Here is a 20543-nt window from a genome sequence, read left to right on the forward strand (position 1 = left end):
GTCTTCACACCAGCACGCACACTGCTCACCCAGGGGATCCTCCTCAGCCTCCAGTCCAGAGGCCTCGGCACCGCTCTAGGCACTGAGATCCACCACTACATGCCGGTACACCAGTGTCTGTCCCTTGAAGCTGGGGGCCAGGAGCAGCTGGGCATCCCCAGCAGGCATGTAGCAGAAGGCCCGAGGGGCCTGCACAGCCAGCTCCTGGAACCGTACGAACTTTTGCCATCCTTCATCCCACTGGTAAATCTGGGTGAAGGAGAAGTCGCTGCCCAGTGCCAGGTAGCGGCGGCCACCCACAAGGAAGGGCTGCAGGGCCAGTGAGCCCCGAGAGGGCAGGGCCTGCACCTCGGAAAAGCGGGTGCCCTCCCAGCGCAAGATCTTGGAGTCCCCTATGTAGCGGCTGAGGCACAGGTAGCTGTCACGTCCCGCACGGAAGTGTTTCACAGCCTGGGCATCAGGCACCTGAGTCACCTCACCCTGGGCCACAAACTGCTTCTGGGTGCGGCTCCACTGGTAGATAACCGGTGCCTGGGAGCTACTCGACACAATCAGCCGAGGCTTGCCCTCACCATCCACAAACTCCAGGTCGGTGTCACGGTGCCAGGCGTGCAGGGCCTGGTGGGAGTAGAAACCACTCTGCTGCCAGCGGTAGAGGCTGGTGGCACCTGCCTTGGAGCTGTCAGCCACGGCAAAGTACCAGTCACCGTCAATGCGAAAGGCCTCCAGGTCGTTGGGCTTGCGCACACGCTGTGGATCGATGTCCTGCAGCTTGGTGAAGCGGGTGGTGTTGGGGTCCCAGTGGTAAATGTAAGAACCACCAAACAGCTGGGCCACCACCACGTACAGCTGGCTATCCACCACCATGGGCTTGCAATGCACGGCCGAGGGGGCTGCGGGAAGTAGGGAAGCAGCATCAGGCAACCCAGGTAGCTTCGTGCCCCTGCCCAGCCTCAGAAAAGAGGGTAAGTTCTCTCTGCCCCTGGGCAATGGTCAAGTCCCTCTGCTAACAGTGGTCCCTAGCCCCTCACCACTGAGGTTCCTGTGATTGCTTAGCAGCTAATAATTAGTCTCAGCATCACCCTCTATCCACCCTTGTACCCAGGTTCTAATATAAGCTCACACTAAGCACAAAAGAGGTGCCCCTCAATACTGACTGTTTAACCATAGTGTCAGTTATTAAATTTATATCGTGTGCAGTCACTGTGCTAAGTATGAACACATTGTCCTAATTAATCACTCTGAAATGCACCCTATTATTTTGCCATTTCATACAGAAAAAAACTGAGGCTTAGTGTATAAGTGACTCACCCAAAGCTACCTACTGGCAAGTGGCCAGTTAGAGGAAGGAGGGAAACTGAGCTTGTCCACGACTAGGTGCCAAATGACAGCCTGATGTCTGCGGAGTTGTGTATGAAGACACATTCTCCTTAGAACTTTCACTTTTGAAAGGCTCAAATGTACTTGTGCTTGGCCAGACTGATCTGACCCGTTCCCAGGCACCTAAAGCATATGGGGCCACACTCCTTACCTGCCCTGGTGTTTCTAGTCATCGCCTTCATGCACCCTCCTTCCCTTTGTCACCCTACCTCTTCCTAAGGGAAGCCCAGGCTGAGTCTCAAGCTTTGTCAGTCACTGCCCAAGTACCTCCGCAGCCTTGGTCTGTCCCCACCAGCAGCTCCTGATCACCCAGGTCCTGAGCCAACTCAGCTCAAACTCTCCTTGCCCAAACACCACCAAGCACCTCAAACTACAGCTGGCCAGAACTGAGCTCCACATCTACCCCCAAACCTGCTCCTCCCCCTCCTCCTCTGTTCTTGATGTCAATTGGTGGTTCCACCTAATCACCCTGTCCAGAAACCTAGGAGCCACCCCCAACACCTCCTTGTCCCTCACTTACCCACAGCTGATCAGTCCCCAGGTCCTATCCACCCTCCCTTCTGTTTTCTAGTCCAGTTTGTGTAAGATCGGTGTTATTTCTTTTTTTAGGTGTTTGCTAGAATCAGAGAAACCATCTGGATCTGGAGTTTGTGTTGAGACAACGGGTTTTTCTTAATAATGACTTCAAGTTCTTTCATAGATATAGGTTGATTTAAATTTCTTGTTTCCTTTTGTGTCAGTTCAATCCTCACCACTGCTGCCTCAGTCCAGGCTCCAGCTGACCCCCATTAGTCTGCCCACATGTCTTGCCCCATACCTAGCCACTCTCCACAAAGCTCATAAAGAGAGTTGTCTAAATATAGATTGGATTGGCTAACACACTTTCTCAAAGTTTGTCAATGGCCTGGTCCTCAACTTTCTTGAGCCTGCCACTGTCCTCCTTGAACCTTATCCTGTATAGTCATATAAACTGGTTATTTTATACATGTGCTTACACTCATACAATAAGCTGTTGCACACCTTCTTGACTTTGCTCATGCTGTTCCCTCTGCCAGAACATCAGGGACATTTTTCTCCTTGCTAAGTTTCTCAGCCTTCTAGACTCAGTTTAAACTCAGTATCTCCTCCTATCTCCTCTTTTTCAGTTCACTATCACTACCCAGTTACTGAAGCCAGAACCTGGGCATTACCTCTGACTCCTTCTCCTCCTTCATCCTTCAAGACTCAGTGTAGGCATCTCCTCCACCAGGAAACCTTCCTTGATTGCCCTCTTTCTTGTGTTTCCAGTACATCATGTTCATATTTCCCCCCAAGCACTGACGTATTATATGGATGTTATCTGTGTCTATATTGGCCTCCATCTAAAGACTAGAACATTCTTACAAACCGAGACCATGTTTCATCTATCTCTCCCCCTACAGCAGGGGTCTCAAACTCAACTCAGCATGTGGGCCGCAGAACAAGATCACAGCCGTTCGGCGGGCCGCACTAGGTCTACAAAAGGCAACTGTTACACAACACTTTTCTCACTGCAGTTGAAAACAAAAAAAAATCAGTACAACAAGCACAATCGTACATGCAGTTTACTCAGTGTCACAAAACGACCAGAAACTGTAGTTCGCATCACAACTGCTGTTAACTAAGCTAATATCTAGCTAGGATGCTAGAGAAATGAAAAATACAAGTAGGCCCCTAGGCTTACTTAATTTTATCCAAAATATTTTGAACTTCATGGATTAGTCTGCGGGCCGCACAAAATTGTTCGGCGGGCTGCATGCGGCCCGCGGGCCACAAGTTTGAGACCCCTGCCCTACAGGAACTCAGTGGATTAGAACAATAAACACCCCACCCCACTTGCCTGCCACCCTACTCCCGCTCTCCCTTGCTGGGGCCAGCACAGCCAGGCTGGGCACAAGTACCTGGGATTCTATCATAATCTCGAAGCTGCCGTTCAACATAGTCCCACTTGAGGACAGTGCAAGCACTGGCACCTGGCTGGGCCAGAGCCACATAGAGGTCACTGGAGTAAAGAAAGGGCTCCGCTGACACCGCTGGGAAAGACAGGGTCTGGTACAGCACAAAATCTGCAGGGATGGAGGGTGGTGATAAGGGAGAAGAGTAAGATTCTGTTGGATGATAAAGGTTGTTTAGCAGGCAAGGCAGGGGGCTGGGGGGGCGTGTCCAGGCAATGCCTGTGTAGCTGCCTTGGGGAAGCCCAGCCTGAGGCCAAGGCAAAAGCATCTCATACCGGTAGTGATGCAGTCGAACTCCTGCAACGGCAAATCCTGCACCTTGTGCTCTTGGAAGCGGGGTGGGCTGGCGCAATAAATGGGGGCCACAGTGGTGTTGGTGTGTGCCAGCCACTCCACTAGCCACTTCACCTTGCAGTCACAGTTGAGTGAGTTGCCTCTCAGGTCCCTGATCATGAGGGCAGGGGAGATGACACAGAGAGGGAGGCTCTCAACTGCTCAGCACACCCAGGCCCTCAAGGTTTCAGAAGCAGATATTGTCAAGGCTGCTGCTGGCTGCTCCCATGGCATCTTTGGGCCCGTTAGAGAACGTTTCCCCTTGGGGTGGATGCAGCCTTGTGGACGCACACTTGGCCATCGGAGTGAGGGCTGAATTCAGCCCCTATTTGTCTCCTTCACCGGGTGCCTTTTGCAGTGTATAACCTGCTCAACCCTGTATCTCACCCCGCTCCCAGCCTTCCACAGTCCAGGGCTTTTGATCTCTTATATAAATGCTGATCAATGACTGTAGCTATACTATCAGACTTTAATGTAGATTCAAACCAAACATACATTTAGAAATCACATGTTTAAAAAGCATACACATAATGCCTCGTGTGCATTTTAAGAGGGCCCACAGATGCCTTGAGGAATCCCAACTTGGAAGGCTACCTATCTAGATATAATTCTACCTAGCATTCTTAGAAGCACCCCACCCCAAAACCAAACCCTTCTAGCCTCTCAAGACTTAATGATCTTCCCAACCCTGGCTCCCATACCACTCCCTCCGGGAGAGGTCCCTCTGTGGCACTGTCCAAAGAGCTAGGACTCAGGCCTTACAAGTCGCTCAGGATGTCCAGTGGCCGAAAGATGTCTCTAGGCAGTGTCTGCAGGTTATTGTTGGCCAGTGAGCTGCAAGAGAGACCCATGGGTCACCTGAAGATTGTGGCCAAGCCCAAAGGTCACAAGAGACAGGGATGCAGGTGGGTGGAGGTGTGATGGAGTGAGGCTTTGGTCCAGTGAATGAACATACGAGTGGAATGTACTCACAGGTGTGTTAAAGACTTGAGTCCTCTGAAGGTAAACTTGGATAGTGCCCAGATGTCATTGTTCTCAATGAAGCTGAGGAAATGAGAATGGTCTCAGCCACCACTCAGGATCCCAGGACTCCCTACCCTGCACCCCACCCCCACACACCTATTTCCCTATACCATGACTAGATTCCAGCCCATGGCCCTCAGACAGGCCTTCATTCCAAATCTAGAGACAGGGCATCGGGCAGGATGCCTTAGGCAGCGAAGTGGATGAAATGCCACTGCTCTGTTCAAGTTCTGCAGTCAGAGGGTCCACCCGCCTCCCACAAGGCCCTGTCCATACAGGAACTGCAGCAGAGGCAGGTGGGAAAATGCAGTCAGAGGGTGCACGGGCTTTCACCCTCCACCCTTTCTCATTCAACCTCCCTTTCAGCACACCCAGGACCTCCTCCTTCTTCCCTTCAACTTCCCATTTCCCCTTTCCTTCCCACACACAGATATTGCAGGTGTGACAGTCCTGTGAAGGCATTGTCCCCGATCAGCGTAAACTTGTTGGAGTTGAGTAACCTGGAGAGACAAAGGCAGAATTAGAGCTTCCAAGGGTGTGCCTGCTGCCTCACCCCTGGGCTTCCTCAAGGCCTAGCTGCCTTGCCTCCCACCCTGAGGACCCCAGCAGAGAACCCTAGAGCAGGCTGGGAGACAAGACTAGGCAGGAGCCTTTTCTGGTTCCAGATACTCCCAGGGTCCAAAGGTAAAAAGAGGCAGAGAAGAACTCTCCTGGCAAGCTAGGTCCCTCCCCATGGCATCTCTGTTCCGTCTCCCATGTTCACCCAGGCTCTGCCCAGTCCCTACGGGACTGATGGTGAGAAAGAGGTGGAGTAACTCAATGTACTCTCTCCTGTGACTAGGGCTTCAAATGTAAACAGCCCTTTTTAGAATTCTAGGTCCTCTAGTCTTCCCTCTGTTCAGCTCCCAGCTCTTGCTTCAAACCCCGGGGTCACCCCCTGCAGTGTCCACCCTCTGGCACCAGCCCAAGTTATTGCACTCAATTCCTTTGGGTTTCTAGAGGAGTCAAGTCCATTCCTAAATGGCCCCCAATACCTACTTCTTGGCTTTTGCATGCAACCCCTGCGCTCCTTCTCCCCAACCAATGCTCTCTCCACTCTTCCCGACTCCAGGCTTTCCAACTTTTGTGGCATATGCCATCAGGGCCAGAGGAGGGACACCTGCGTCCTGCTCTCCAAAGGCTACCTATCCTCTCCAGTCCAGGGTCTGTCTGTTCCCTTCCACTGCCCCTCCCCAAGCCACCACCCGCCTCCCACAAGGCCCTGTCCATACAGGAACTGCAGCAGAGGCAGGTGGGAAAATGCTCCATCCTGGATCTCCGAGAAGGCAGCATTCGCCAGCGTCCTGCGGGGGGACACCTGAGTCAGTGCTGTGGGAGTATGCAGGGACTGTGCTGAGCCCAGGAGCGGTAGCCAGGGCAATGCCTTCTGGATGCACTCGCCCTGGAAACTGCCCGTGTCAGCAGCCTGACCCTCCACCTGGGGCTGTCTTCCCCTTCTCACTGCCTGCCTTCATCGTTACCCTCCCTTACTGCCTCCCTGAGCAGCAATGGCCACAGACAGCTTCCCCCTCAGCCAAAAGAGGTGCTATTAGCCACACTCTCACAATCCCCCAAACACCACAGTGTGCCGGGTGCTGTTGAGGGATAGGGCCCTAGGATGGAGGTGGGGCTTGGCACCGTGCTCTCAAAGACCACAAGCCACTGCTGCAAGTAACATGCTGGCTGGCTGGGTGCAGAATGGCTGGCAAGACCAGTGGCAGGCATCCACCCCCTGCCAGGGCGTTGTGTGGGTATATCTCGCTCCCACCCCTCCCCCTGCTCAATCCCTCTCTATGTCTGCTAGAAGCCTTTCTGCCCTTGGTGTGACATCATGCTCAGGGGCTCACATGCTGGGGTAAACAACCCCCTCCCTACAGGTCCAGAGCCCTGCACATAGTAGTTCTCACTGATGCTACTGGTGTGGATGATTCATTCTTGGCTGTGAAGTCTGTTTTCCCCAGCCATGGCTGCTGAGCCTGCTTGACTGCAGACCTCCCTGCCCCGCTGATACTTTGAGTCCCCAGTCTTGAGGACCCCCTGGAGTCCTCCTGGCCTCCACACTCTGTAGAGGGGGGTGGAGTTCTCCCCATCAACTCCCAGAGTGGTCCTTGCCTTCTCTCCCCTCTCAGCTCACCACCCCCTGGGGCCAGGGCTGGGCACTCACAGAGAGATGACCTCCGCAGGCAGGTTCCTGGGCACTGCCTTAGAGTCCACGCAGAAGGCCGTGTCTCTGGTGCAGGAGCAGGTGGGTGGACAGGGGGGCATTTTAGGGGGCCTCTTGGCGCTGACTTGCAGCATCAGGCAGAAGCCAAGCGCAGACAGCACCAGCAGCCGGAGTCCTGAGCCCCACCTGGTCCGCAGCCCCGCCATGCTGCCTGCAAGCTCTGCCTCCGGCACGGTCCTTCCCTGCCCCACCGCTCTCCGCCACCGCACGGGCTGACACCGCCTGGCCACCGGTAGCGGCTGCCGCAGCGAGGGCCCCAGCTGCGGAGAGAGGACTCCTCCAGTCTTCGGCGCCGGCTGCGGCTGCCTCCCCTGCTCGCTCTCGGGAACTAATTCGGATTGATACGCGGAGGAACGGAGCTGGAGGCTGCCGCTTTGGGGTGGCCACCGACCGCAGCGGCCGGGGAGCGCAGGGCGGAGGGGGAGTCTCCGGCTGGGAGTAGCCAAAGAAGGGAGTGGCTGCCGTCCTGGCCGCTCTCTGCTGCATGCGGCACTGGCGATCTCTGGGCCATTCGCCTGTGTCTGGTACCCAGAGCGTCTATGCGCGAGTGCATGTGTGTACGGTGTACGCGCATCCTAGGACGGCATGGCTATGCGAACGTGTCTCTGCAGGCATATATGCACTTGTGAGGCATTCCCGCATAGCGAACCGTGGGTCTCTGTGTCCCCTTGTGCCCTCAGGGGATACATCCACTCAGCAGATGCATGGGCATAAATGACAGGTGTGCATCTGTGTTCACGTGTTTCCAGGGCTCATAAACAGAATGTGCCCTCGTGTCTACGTGAGCTGGAAAGGGTAATGTCATCACTGGAGCTGAGTGGAAGTGTGTGGAATTCTGGAACATTTCCCATTACACAACCACAGCCTGCCGGAACCAGGAAGAGACTTGAAAGTTTTCCAGACTAGACTTTTGTTTAACAAATGAGGAAACCGAGGCCTGAATCAAGAGAAAAGTAGCCACACTGGATATCATACCTTCTGTGTGTTGTGGGGTCTACTTACTTAATCCTCTCCATCTTTTGAGGTAGATGATATTAGTCCCCTTTTACAGTTCCCAGGAACCAACTCATTAAAGTGACGCCCATAGTCACTTTATGGAGAGTGACAAAGCAGGGGTTTAAACCCATTCTGCCCTATTCCAAGGTTCACAGCCATTCTTCCAGGGGTTTTCAGCGTGTGGTCCAGGCAGCCCAGAGGTCCTTAAGAAGCTTCCAGGGACTGCTTGAGGTCCAAACAAGCTTCCTATTAGTGTTAAGACATTATTTACCCTTTTTACTTTTGTGATCTCACAAGTGCCCTGGAATTTTCCAAAGGCTATGTGATGTATTTTCTACTAAGCCAGAAATGAAAGAAATTTGTAAAAATGTAAAACAATGACACTTTTCTAATTTTTTTGCTTATAAAACCGTTAATTTCATTTAAAATTTTATGTTGTTATAACAATCAATTTATTATTGCTATTTTAATTCACTAATACATATTTTTAAATTTCTCAGTAAATATAAATATGGTCAACAGCAATACACATACTCCCATAAACAAAAGCTCTTTGGGGTGGGTTCTCAATACTTTTTAAGAGTGTTAATGGATCTTGAAACAAAAAGCTTGAGAACTGCTGCTCTATGCCATGTTACCGTTCAGAGGTATGAGCATGTGGTAATGGTGGGGCTAACGGTTCCAAAGGCTCCCAGGTACAACACGGGGAGCCTGAAAGTCAGATGGCTGGGCTCCTAGTCTTGTGCTCTTTCCATATCAGTCCCAGGAAAACCTAGATCACTGGGTTTAAGATGCTTCATGAGCTGTCTGCAGCCTTCGCTAGCACGGGATTCTCTGGTCTGAGCTTACGCCCATGCCAGGGATGCTCCTGCCCTTTGATGCTCAATTGCCACTGCTTGGTTTGCTGCCCGTGCTCCCCTCCCCATGCCAGCTTGTGGGAAGACAGCAGTGAGGGTGGGGAGGGTGGCTGGGGCAGCTGGGCAACCATCCCCACTCGTTCCTGGCACGGCTCTGCCCAAGACACAAAGAGCCGAGTAAATTCTGTCATGCCCATGCAGCTGAGGGGCTGGAAGGGAGAAAAAGGTAGACACACATAGAAAGAGTGGCTACTATGGGGCTCTCCACTATCATAGTTCTCAGTGGCTTTAACCAGAGACAGACAGCGAGAGGAGGCCGGGTCCTACTCTTAGCTAGTGAGAAGAGATGTCCCGGCAGATGAAGATAATGATAATCGTGATGATTGGATTTTCACATCGTGAGGTCATTGTATGCTCACAACAGCCTAGAGAGGGAGACAGGACAGGCAGTACTAGTCCCATTTCACAGATGAACACTGTAAAGCCTATAAAAGCAGAATGTCTCATTCAGGGTCCCAGAGCTGGACGGCGATGCACTGAGACCTTCACATTCAGGAGGAGTGAACTATTGGCCACTTGCCAGGAACCTCTCATGTTTGGTGACAACAGTCTTATCATTGACTATGATTACATGTTGGCTACGTGCATGCACCTTGCCCCGAGGCAGGTACAAAGAAGCTTCAGGAAAGCTTGATCCCAGGGCTGGTCACATGGCTGGCAGCCAGGTTGGGAAGATAAGAGTGCCCACGCTGATAGAAATAACAGTGTGTGCTAAGTGGCAGGTGAGCATGTAGCAGGTAGGCTGGGAGACTTCAGAGAGGAATGGGGCAGCATGGACTGGGGTGAGACGGTCACAGAGTGGGTGCCATTGGTTCTTGTTTGGCTTTTTAGGGTGAGTGGTATTCAGAGTGTTGGAGAGGCACTGAGGGTGGGCTTTCCAGGAGGAAGAAATGGCCTAGGTAAAGACCAAGAGATGAGAAGGCTGAAGCAGAGGGCTGTGGTGGGGACAGCTATGCCTGCCCAGCTAAAGTTCCCTCCTTCCTTCCTTCTCCAAGGTTCCCAAGACCTCTGCCAGGTTGGTGACAGTGTCTGAATTTTCCTTATGAAACTGGAGGGCATCTTTCCTTCCCAACCTCCAAACAGTCAAAAACAAGTAAAGAAAGAAAGGAAGGAAGAAAGAGAGAGAGAGAGAGAGAGAGAGAGAGAGAGAGAGAGAGAAAGAAAGAAAGAAAGAAAGAAAGAAAGAAAGAAAGAAAGAAAGAAAGAAAGAAAGAAAGACAGACAAAGTTATAAAGCTCATGAAAACTACAGTCTAAGGGCAGCCTACAGAGTAGACTGGGGTTCAAAGGGCATAGGCTTCTCTCCAAGAAAGATCCCTGTTTCCCTGCACCCCACAGTGATGCAAGCCCTACACAGTGCCTGCTCAGAACAAGCCCCGCAGCTGGACTAGGCAGCCCCCCGAGATGCCCACAGGGACTCTGAGATGCTGGCAGTTATCCTTGGCTCTCCTGCTGGCCTGCTGCCCACCCGGTATAGGTCCAGTACATGTGAGTCAATCCATCAATCCAGTGTTGCCAGGACAACTGGGGGTGGGAATGGGCCCTGGGGGTGGGCAGGGGCGGGCACTGCGGGCAGCTGTCCCCTACATCTGGCACCTGCACAGAGCTGAGGCAGCACACAGTTGAGAGGATCTTCCCCCTCCCTCCTCTTCCCCTCTTTCATTCCTCCTAGGATACTTGCCTGCTAGAGGCTAAGGCAAATATTTAAAGGGGTAGTTGAGGGGGGTGAGGAGGGTGGTGGAAGCAAACATTTCCTTCCTTTTCTCTTCCTCCCATCCCAGCTTCTCAGGGGCTCTCAGCTTAAATGCCATGCTGTTGTGCAACTTAGAGGCTAAAGGCCCTCTGAGGAGAGAGGGGGCCCTTCACGGGACAGGGAAACCTGCCAGGGCTGGAGAGGTGGGGGTCTGCTCTGCATTAAAGGGCAGGGCCAAGGTGTGAGGAAGCCTCCAGGCCAAGGGCAGAAATTAGGGTGAAGTGTTGGAGTTAGATGATAGGGAAGATAAGGGAGTGAGACCAAGAGAGGAGCAAGGGGGGGCCCTGACTTACCCCCACACAAGTTCAGAGGTGAAAGGCAGGAGAGCACAGCTGGCCCAGCAAGCAGAGGGGAACCCAGGAGAAAGGATGCTGCTATTAGTCAGCTGGGTTTAGTACATGAAACAACAGAGATGGCTTTGGGGAAAGAGTAGAAAAGAGATAGAGGAGAGAGGAAGGTCCACAAAGCAGGTCCCTAAATCTTCTCAGGGCAGATTTAGGATCAGAAGATATAAAATGAGGAGTGCAGAGAGAAAGGGTGCCGGCAGCACAAAGCAAGTGGACTGATTTAAGGGTGAGGAGACTGGGAACCCATCAGTTGCCACATCCAGCCCTGTACAAGGCTGTCTGGGTGTAAGAAGAAAGTGTCAGGTGTGGAATCTGCCACCTAAAGCCTTTGGCTTGACCTATAAAAATAGTTTGCTGTTCACTTGACACAGAACCTCCCCCCCCCCCATCATAAAACTCAAGAGGCACAAATCTTCGTCTTCACTTTTAAAATGCTCATGAAACTGCTCATGCCACCAAGGGTATGAATATCCAAAAAGCCACCAAATAGCTGATGGATGTCACTTGACAGAAGCACAGAAGCAGTGTGTATAATTTTGTCATTACAATGGTGTGACAGTTGGCAGGTGTGCTCAGGCGAAACAGTGGGGCGGGACACAGGGTTGGTGGTCCAAAAGGAGTGCTGAAGTTTTTGTTGTTGTTGTTGTTGTTTTACAGAGACAGAGAGAGAGAGAGAGTCAGAGAGAGGGACAGACAGACAGGAATGGAGATGAGAAGCATCAATCATTAGTTTTTCTTTGCGACACCATAGTTGCAAAGATTCATTGATTGCTTTCTCAAATGTGCCTTGACCGTGGGGCTGCAGCAGACCGAGTGACCCCTTGCTCGAGCCAGGGACCTTGGGTCCAAGCTCAAGCTGGCGACCTTGGGGTCCTGAACCTGGGCCCTCCGCATCCCAGTCCGATGCTCCATCCACTGAGCCACCACCTGGTCAGGCTAGGAGTGCTACAGTTTTGCTGCACATGCTCTAAAATGCATAGAGTGGCCCTGGCTGGTTGGCTCAGTGGATAGAGTGTTGGCCTGACATGTGGATGTCCCAGGTTCTATCCCTGGTCAGGGCGCACATGAGAAGCAACTATCTGCTTCTCTTCCCCTCCCTCTCCCCCTTCTCTCTCTCTTCTTTCCTTGTAGCCAGTGGCTTGGTTTATTCAAGCTTCGGCTCAAGATGGGGGTTTCTGGGTGGGTCCAGGTCAAGGCACATGAGGGAGTCTGTCTCTCTATCCCCCTCCTCTCACTTAAAAAAAATGCAGAGTAATGTTGAACTTGATGGTTTAGATGTAGATTCTCTAGTCACTGAGCACATCCAGATGAACAAAGCTCCCAAGATCTGGCGCAGAACTTGCAGAGTTCATGGGCGGATTAACTTATGCATGAGTTCTCCCTGCCACATGGAGAGGATGCTTACTGAAAAAGAGCAGATTGTTCCTAAACCAGAAGCGGAGAGTGCATAAAAAATAAAAAAAAAGACATCCCAGAAGAAATTGAAGAAACAAAAACGAATGGCTCTGTAATAAATTCAGCATAAAATAAATGCAAAAAAATAAAAGCAGGGGGGAAACGCCTTCTTCAGTTTACAAACTAAACCCATAGCAAAGAACGGAAAACCTCATGTTAGTTAGTAAGAATTTGTAACCAGAGGGGACAGAGTTTTCAGAATTCAGAAGACAATGGCCATGGAAAAACTGAGGTTAGGTACAGAAGTGTGGGAGGTGGGGAGACAGGTAAAGTATTTGAAGTGAAAATCTGATGTTCCTGGAGAACTTAAAAACCATTTCTGAAGCCCCACACTGATAACCTTCAGCAGTGCCCACTCTGGGTCCCCAGGCACTATCTCCTCACCCCTATTCCTGGAGCTCATCCTTAGCTTGGGGAAAATTCTTTTGGGAAAAGTGTACTCCCCATTGAGTTAGACTCTTGGCTTCCTGAGAGCTTCGGCCTGGCAGAAGAACAGGGAAAGCCACAGGACAGCAAGGGCAGGTGCCAGCGAGAAAGGCAGGTACGCCAGGAAGACACCCATGGTGAAGGACACAGATTGCTCAAGGGCAAGTTTGTTTATCTCACCCAGCTTTGCTCTTGCTGGGGCCAAGAGGACTCATGTGCCAGGGTCAAGAGCCCTTAGACACTCTTGCAGCTGGCTTATCAGAGTCTCGGTTCTAGAGGGCCAGGAACAAACAGGCTTCAAAGCCAAGGGCTTGGCTGATAGATAGGGGGCCAGGTCCTTCACTTCTGTCCCCTCTCCTATTGGCACATATAAGACCCTTGTCGCAACTGGGATTTGAGGAGGGGAAGGTGTCTGCAGCAAGATGGATGCGGGCAGCAAAGAGGTCCTTATGGAGAGTCCACCGGTGAGTGTGACCATGTTTTGTGGGTGCCTGTGTGTGGTGGGCCCTGCCTCCTCCAACCTGTTTCCTCATCCACATTCATCCACCCAACCAACCTAGGACTGCGCTGAGTAGGGCAGGAACATCCACCACTAAGACAGAGTCCCCTGGGGAGGTGGACGGGCAGCCAATGCTTCCAGTGAAGGGGCTGAGTGCTACCAGGAGGTCAGTGGAAAGAGCTGCATAGGGCACTGAGTTGGGTGCCATTGCTTGGAGTGGGAGGTCACGGAAATGCCACAGAGAAATTGACACTTGAGCTGGCTCCAGAAGACTAAGTAGGAGCTCCCAGGTGGAGAAGGAGGAAGGAACTGCAGGAAGAATGGTAGTGTGTGTAAAGGCCCTGAAGTGTGAGCATGGATTATTTGGGGGAATGGACAGGGACAGGGTGTGGCTGGGGTGCCAGGGTTCTTAAGGAAACAGCAGGAGATACAACTGGTGAAACAGGCTCTCCTGGGGCTCTCCAATCTAGCTAGACCTCACCTCTAACCATCTGAGTTTGTCAGAATCCAGGGCACCTCTTCCAAGAAGCCTTCTATGATCTCCTCATCTCTCCTCTACACATCCATAGTATTGATTGCCCAGCCCACGAAGGGTGTGGGCGGGTGTCTAGTTTGTGTAGGGATAAGAGGGGGCATTCTCATGACCATACTTGTCTCCTTCTTGTCCCACCACATCAGGACTACTCAGCAGCCCCCTCGGCCCGGTTTCGCATCCCCTGCTGCCCTGTGCACCTCAAACGCCTTCTCATTGTGGTCGTGGTGGTGGTCCTCGTTGTCGTGGTGATTGTAGGAGCCCTGCTCATGGGTCTTCACATGAGCCAGAAACATACTGAGATGGTGAGCCGGCCTGGCATGGGGTGGGCAGTGGGTATAGGACATGTCAGAGAGGTGGGCTGGGGATGGGGGCCTGGGAAGATAACTGCCCAAGAGAAATGAGAGGAGGAGGCAAGGGGCACCTTATGGAAGGTCAGAAGCAAGAACAGGGTGGCAAACCTGGCCTGGGCTTTTCCACTAGGCCCTTGCCCCTGCCCCGCAGTGGGACAACCTGTTCCACTCAGGCTCTCTGAGCTCTAAGGGAAGAAGGAATTGCATTGAGTAGAGAGGACTGAAGATGGGTATGAGTACCGAAGGGATAAGTGGGGAAGAGGAATACCAGGCAGCACTATGCCCTCTCCCAGGTCCTGGAGATGAGCATTGCGGGGCCAGAAGCCCAGCAACGCCTGGTCTTGAGTGAGCGTGCAGGCACCACTGCCACCTTCTCCATCGGCTCCACTGGCATCGTAGTGTATGACTACCAGCGGGTGGGTATGCCTGGACCTCTTTACCTTGGGCCTGGGGACCAATGACAAGATTCTGCTAGGCCTACCCAGCTGTGCCACTTCATACATATCCACCTCTCCTCACCCTCCAGCCCTTTCGCCTCCCCTGTGCCAAACCTAGAGGTAGATGGCCCCGGATAAGGGTTAGAGAGTGAGCAAGGCAGGGCCTTCCTGAATGAACTCTGGGGTTCCTGTGCCCAGCTCCTGATTGCCTACAAGCCAGCCCCAGGAACCTTCTGCTACATCATGAAGATGGCTCCAGAGAACATCCCCAGTCTTGAGGCTCTCACTAGAAAATTCCAGAACCTCCAGGTGGGTGTGAGGGTGAGAAGAAGTGGGTTTCCTCCCTCCCGGGCCTGCTGGGAGGAGCGTTTGAGATGATGGCTATTTGTCACCTGTAATGCACTGACTCCTAGTAGGCTGCCAGGTGAGTGCCCCTCTCTAGACTCACCTGCAACCCCCTTCCCTACCTATTCCCAGCCCAAGCTGCTTGTTTCAGCTGAACCCACATACCACCTGGGGGCTTCCAACTCCAGTACAGCCTCCTTTTTACTGGTGAGGAAACTGAGGCTCAGAGAAATTGCCTGATATGCCTGAGGTCCTACATTCAGGGCCTCAGGTGAGACAGCAAATCAGTTCACAGGCTCCAAATCAGGTGCTCTTTCCAGGTCAAATCTGCAGTTCCTCCCTCTAAGCTGGGCCAGGAGGAGGGTCATAACACTGGCTCAGTGTTCACCAAAAACCTGGACTTCCTGGGCCCCACCCTGCGTACCCTGTGTGGTGAAGTGCCCCTCTCTTACATCTAGGACCCTTCAGGTGAGTAGATGTGACCGCCAGGGCACCTGAGCACCTGTATCCCAGGAAGGCTTGGGCCACCTTGCCTTGTCAGATGATCTGGCACAGAGGGATCCATTGAGGCTGGTCACCTAGGGAGATCAGGGTGGAAAGGTCCACAGACATCCCCCCAGCCCCAGTGGCCCTCCCTCACATAATGAACAGTGTTTCTTTGCTTCACAGAGCCTGCGAAAGCCCGAAGGGGACAGGAAAGATCCCCGAGCAAAGGGTCTCTGACAAACAGGCAGGAAGCTGCTCCTGCCACACCATAGGAGCTGTGGGAGAGGGTTGGGAGCCCAGCAGAGCCCCATCTCGGGGCTCCTACCACATAAAAATAAAGCAGCCTGATGGAAAAACAAAGGGTGTCCCTCTTCTATCCTCCCACACCCCCCTGGTGCTGCTCTCAGTGGAGGTGGGCTAGAGGAAGGGTAAGGCTGGGGGGCAAAGGGGGCTTTCCCGTTCTCGCTGTCGGTGGATGATGCGGGAAGAGGGTGCCGGGGAGCGATCCACTGGCTTTAGGCGCCCTCCAGTGGTGTCTCCCGAGGGATGGCGAGAGACTCTAGGAACCGGGACCATGATGGGAAGGAGCGAGGGTTCGAGAAAGGAGGAGACCGAGAGACACAGGCTGAGAAGCAAGAGCAGAGACCTACGGATAGAGCGAGGAGGAGGCGGCGCGAGTGACCTGACAACGTGTCCCGCACCATGAGGAGCTCGGGACTGGCGCGCACGGGAAAAGAACCGCTAGAGGGCGGCCGGCGGGGCGGCCGCCGCGGTACCCCAGGACCTGCACCCCACCCGGCCCGCGCCCTGCGTCCCGGCCACCCGAGCCCCTTTCAGGGCGAGGCGCCAGCTCGCCCTCCCGCGCCCGGCTGGCGCGCGGCCGGGGCCGGCAGACCGTGATCCCGGCCCCGCGGGGGCTGAGCTCCTGGTTAAAACCCGCCCCCCAGCGAGCTCATTTCCCTAAAGGGAGGGGGCGAAGGAGGGAGGGAGAAAAGGAAGGAGAAAAAGAAGGGAAGGGAGTGAGCGGAGAGGCTGGAGCGGGCGGCCGAGGGGCGGGGGACAGGAAGGAGGGCGGCGAACGCAGGGAAGGGGAGAGGTGAGGAGCGCGGGGGGGCCCCGGGCGGGAGGGCAGCGCCTCCCCCTCGCCTTCTGCGCTCCGCTTCCCCTCGGCTCCCGCGTCCGGGCGCGACCCGCCGCCGCCGCTGCCGCCGCCGCCGCCGTCGCTGCTCCAGTGCCCGCCGCCGCCAGCATGCCCGGCGTGGCCCGCCTGTCGCTGCCGCTGCTGCTCGGGCTGCTGCTGCTCCCGCGCCCCGGCCACCCGCTCGACTTGGCCGACTACACCTACGACCTGGGTGAGGAGGAGGACTCGGAGCCCCTCAACTACAAAGACCCCTGCAAGGCGGGTAAGCGGCCTGCGGGCGCGAGAGCGGCGGGCAGGCCGGGCCGGGAGGCGCGAGCGGCCGCGGGTGCGGGTCCGGGTGCGGGGGGACGATCCGGTGTGGGAAGCCGGGAGCTGCCTGGTTGGCATTGCTGTGGGGAACAAAAGAAGGAGGGAAAGAGGGAGGGGAAGTTTGGGGGACTTCTAGGACTGAACTTTTGCGCTGCTTGTGAAAACCTCTGCCTCTAGTCTTCCCAGAGGATTCCTGGGGGCAGGCTCCCTGGGTTCTGGAGAACCCTGTGGGTCGGAGGAAACTTTTGTGGCCAAACTCTCGTGTGTGTGTGTGTGTGTGTGTGTGTGTGTGTGTGTGTGTGTGTGTGTGTGAGAGAGAGAGAGAGAGAGAGAGAGAGAGAGAGAGAGAGAGAGTTTTTCCTTCTCTCTAGTCTTTGGCTCCAGGACATTGGTGTTTTCCAGACCTTATATCTGGGCTGCCCCAGGACTGCACATCTGTCTCCGGGGGTTCAGGGTGGCCTGCATCTCCAAGGAGCAGCTCTCCTGAGGTCCCTGCTCAGCCCAAGTGGAAGAAGGAAGTTTTTCAAGGGCTCCTCTGATATCATGCCCACTCGGTATCTCGTGGTTCCCCTCAGCGCAGCAGCTTTCTGGGACGGGAGGAGACAGCTGTCAAAGTCAGAGAAGCCAGTGCAAGAGGGGAACTTAACTCTGCCCCTGTGTGCCAGGGGCTCCCACCAAGGCCAAGTTTAGGAGAAAGGGGGAAACACGGAGAACTCGGACACTGTATAGTAGTTCTCTCAGCCCACAGACACTGGAGGGTTATTAGCCAAGGTCAGGGTCCTAGTGTGTGTGTGTGTTCTTTGTCCACGAAGACCTGTGTAACGCCTTCACTCCTGCTAGTCCCAGAGGAGTCTCATCGTTGTAGTGACCAGATGGCCAGGCACTCCAGCTGTTTGCCTGATCTGATGACCCTGAGCAGGCTGCCTGGAAAAGAGAACACACAGGGCATAAGATATCAGAACTTTTCCTCGACTTCCTGTCTCTGACTTCAGCCTGTCTCCAAATAGCCAGACACAGAGGCAGTGGCACAGCTCCTGGAGTTTTAGGAGTGTCTGTGTGTGGCTCAAAGGGTGGGAAGGGGGAAGCAGTTGCTAGAGTCCTGACTGTTGGGACCATTCTTTGAGTAGATGGATTACAACAAACTACGGAATTGGAGCCACTTCCTATGGGAGGGGGAGAAACCGAATCCCTCTTCCCTTCTTCATCCACCCCTGCTGGACTGTGGGTAAACGGAGTTAGCTGTCATCTTTTTCACTGGGCTTAGGGTGGGCATGAAACTAAGTGGAGAGAGTGTGGGCTTTGGGGGCAGGCAGACCTTGCTGTCAATCCTGGATCCACAACTAGTTAGCGGTACCACCCGGGGAATGTTAATTAGTATCTGTGAACTTGGCTTTTCTCACCTGTAAAATGGAACTGATAGTATACCTCTCCACAGAGTTTGTGGTAAGGGTTAAATATGAGAACGTATATAAAACACTTATTAGAGCTTAACACACACTAAATAAATAATAAACACTAAATGTTGGCTGTCTACCCCGTTTTCTGTGCCTTACACTCTCACTTCAGTTTTTATAAGGGAATAGGCTTGGTTTTCAGGAAGAGAGTGTCTCCCTGACCCTGTCTTTGTCACTTATTCACTCAACTGATGTACATTTACTGAATGCCTAATATGTGTCAGGTCCTGGGCTTGATGATGTGGAAGATACAGAGAAGTGTAAGGAATGGACCCTGCCTTCAAGGAGATTACATCCCAGGAGGGGACAACACATGGGACAGCAACCAACAGCACAAACCAAGATTCACATGTGCCACCTTGGAGGGAAATGCCCTAAAAGCTCAAGGAGCTTCCTGTAGCCCTTGTGGTGGTGGTGGTAGAGAAATAGTGATCATAGCAGGCTGGGAAGGTTTGGGGGTCTTCATGGAAGAGGCAGGCTGGGGCAAGGCCTTAAAGAATGGTTAGGAAGCCAATCTGATGGATTTCCTTACTAGTTGGAAATTGGGAGTGATTTGCAGAGTAGCAGGAGGCTGAGCGCTTTATCCCCAGGCTCAGATTTCATGTTAGGGTGGGGCTGACTGACTTGGAACTTCAAACAGGGTTCTGGAGAAAGCTCCATTGGGGTGAAGTGAGACTGGTGGGGAGCTGAGCCAGGCTTGGGAATGGCTGAAAGGGCCGAGAGCTTGACAAGGCCAAGACTCAGGGTCAGATCAGGCCTCCCTCCTGGGTGTGACTGATGCAGCCCTGCCTTCCTTCCGACTTGACTCCTTAAGATCCCGCGCCCACATCCTCAAGCCTCAGGTCCCCAGGCTCTTCTGTGTCTCCTGCCGGGCCTTGCCTCTTGCCCCCTCTGATCCCTGACCTCCAGGTGTTCGAGGTGATGATGGCAGGCATGCCTGGCTTTGCAGGCATCTCTCATTTTATTATGCTTTGCAGATACTGTGTTTTTTACGAATTGGAAGTCTGTGACAACTCTGTATCAAGCAAGTCTATCAGTGCCATTTTTCCAACAGACTCAGATGGTTTAACATTTTTTAGCATAAAAGTATTTATAATTAAAGTGTGTACATTTTTTAGACATAACAGTATTACATACTTAATAGACTATGATATAGTATAAACACAACTTTTATATATACTGGGAAACCAAAAAATTCATGTGACTGCTTTTTTTGCAGTATTCACTTTATTGCCGTGCTCTGGAACCGAACCCGCAATATCTCCAAGATCTGCCTGTACTTCCTTTGGATGTACCTGGTGTGCCTGCTTCTCTCTGTTCACTTGACCCTCTTTCCTCCCCTCCTGTTCCTTGCACGCAGAGGACTGAATGGAAGCCCCATTGACTCCTCTGACCTACCTGTGATCTCAGGATAGCCAGGCTGCTTCGTTTGAGGTCCCTTGCTATTACTCTCAGAGTTATGGTTACTGTTGCAGTAAGGGCAAGATCAAGACCCGTGATACCCTGGAGAGGTTCCTGGGTCTTCTGGGTGAGACCAGAACAATGGGCAGGACACCAAGCCGGTCTTTGTGTGTGTGCGGGGAGCTGGTTCCACCCAGCCCTCTCTCCCTCTTGCCCTGGGAGATTGCAAGTCTTGATTTCTTATCTATTAGGTTGCCAAACCAAGAGGCTCCCACCAAGATTTCCAGCTCCATTTGGCTGCCCTTGTGACTTGGCAGTGACCCCTCAGGGCTCCAGGAGACTTGGAGGCAGGAATTGGGATGCAGTTGCTCCCATAAACAGAGAAGCCCATGGGACTGCACCCCAACCTGTGAGGACCTTACTTCGGCCTCACCTGGAAGCTCAGAGATCTGCTTTGGGAGATGAGGGGAGCCAGCAGCTCACCAGCCTCATCACCACGCTCACTCAGAAGCCTCCTGGCCCACGTTTGGACTTCAGGGGGCCTCAGAGGAATGGGTTCCAAGCTCAGGACGCTGAGAAGCAATCCTTTCTCTTGCCAGACCACACCTCCCCTTCACATACTCTGAATGAGTCACCTGCCCACTTAGGCCCCTGCCCACCTGAGTCACCTCTTTCGGGTGCCCCAAGGGAGGAGGTAAAGACAGTCACCCTGGACTCCAGA

At 53.3% G+C, this 20543-nt stretch overlaps 3 protein-coding genes across 5 annotated transcripts in view; 2 read left to right on the forward strand and 1 right to left on the reverse strand.

The window, feature by feature from the left end:
• Positions 1-74: 74 nt before the first annotated feature.
• LGI3 (leucine rich repeat LGI family member 3) lies at positions 75-7482 on the reverse strand. The gene is made up of 8 exons (XM_066351324.1): positions 6913-7482; positions 5981-6052; positions 5138-5209; positions 4659-4730; positions 4449-4520; positions 3629-3798; positions 3300-3464; positions 75-893 (listed from the first exon to the last, which is right to left on the reverse strand). The coding sequence occupies exons 1-8, from the start codon at positions 7116-7118 to the stop codon at positions 76-78; spliced, it is 1647 nt and encodes a 548-aa protein (XP_066207421.1). The 5' UTR covers positions 7119-7482; the 3' UTR covers position 75.
• A 2147-nt stretch (positions 7483-9629) lies between these two features.
• SFTPC (surfactant protein C) lies at positions 9630-15847 on the forward strand. 2 transcript variants are annotated; one of them, XM_066361091.1, is made up of 8 exons: positions 9630-9667; positions 9881-9900; positions 10223-10372; positions 14043-14201; positions 14543-14665; positions 14885-14995; positions 15352-15499; positions 15701-15847. In XM_066361091.1, the coding sequence occupies exons 3-7, from the start codon at positions 10289-10291 to the stop codon at positions 15487-15489; spliced, it is 615 nt and encodes a 204-aa protein (XP_066217188.1). In that variant the 5' UTR covers positions 9630-9667; positions 9881-9900; positions 10223-10288; the 3' UTR covers positions 15490-15499; positions 15701-15847. The 2 variants fall into 2 exon arrangements, with proteins under 2 accessions (XP_066217188.1, XP_066217189.1); XM_066361092.1 differs by lacking the exons at positions 9630-9667; positions 9881-9900; positions 10223-10372 and adding an exon at positions 13273-13329.
• Positions 15848-16637: 790 nt separating this feature from the next.
• Positions 16638-20543, forward strand: part of BMP1 (bone morphogenetic protein 1) — a 44796-nt gene continuing 40890 nt past the window's right edge. For both annotated transcript variants that reach the window (XM_066351346.1, XM_066351353.1), the window contains exon 1: positions 16638-16920. In XM_066351346.1, the coding sequence (XP_066207443.1) occupies positions 16767-16920 (154 nt within the window). In that variant the 5' untranslated portion in view covers positions 16638-16766. The remainder of the gene's footprint in view (positions 16921-20543) is intronic.

Source organism: Saccopteryx leptura, chromosome 1 (genome assembly GCF_036850995.1).
Source record: "Saccopteryx leptura isolate mSacLep1 chromosome 1, mSacLep1_pri_phased_curated, whole genome shotgun sequence".
NCBI lineage: Eukaryota > Metazoa > Chordata > Mammalia > Chiroptera > Emballonuridae > Saccopteryx > Saccopteryx leptura.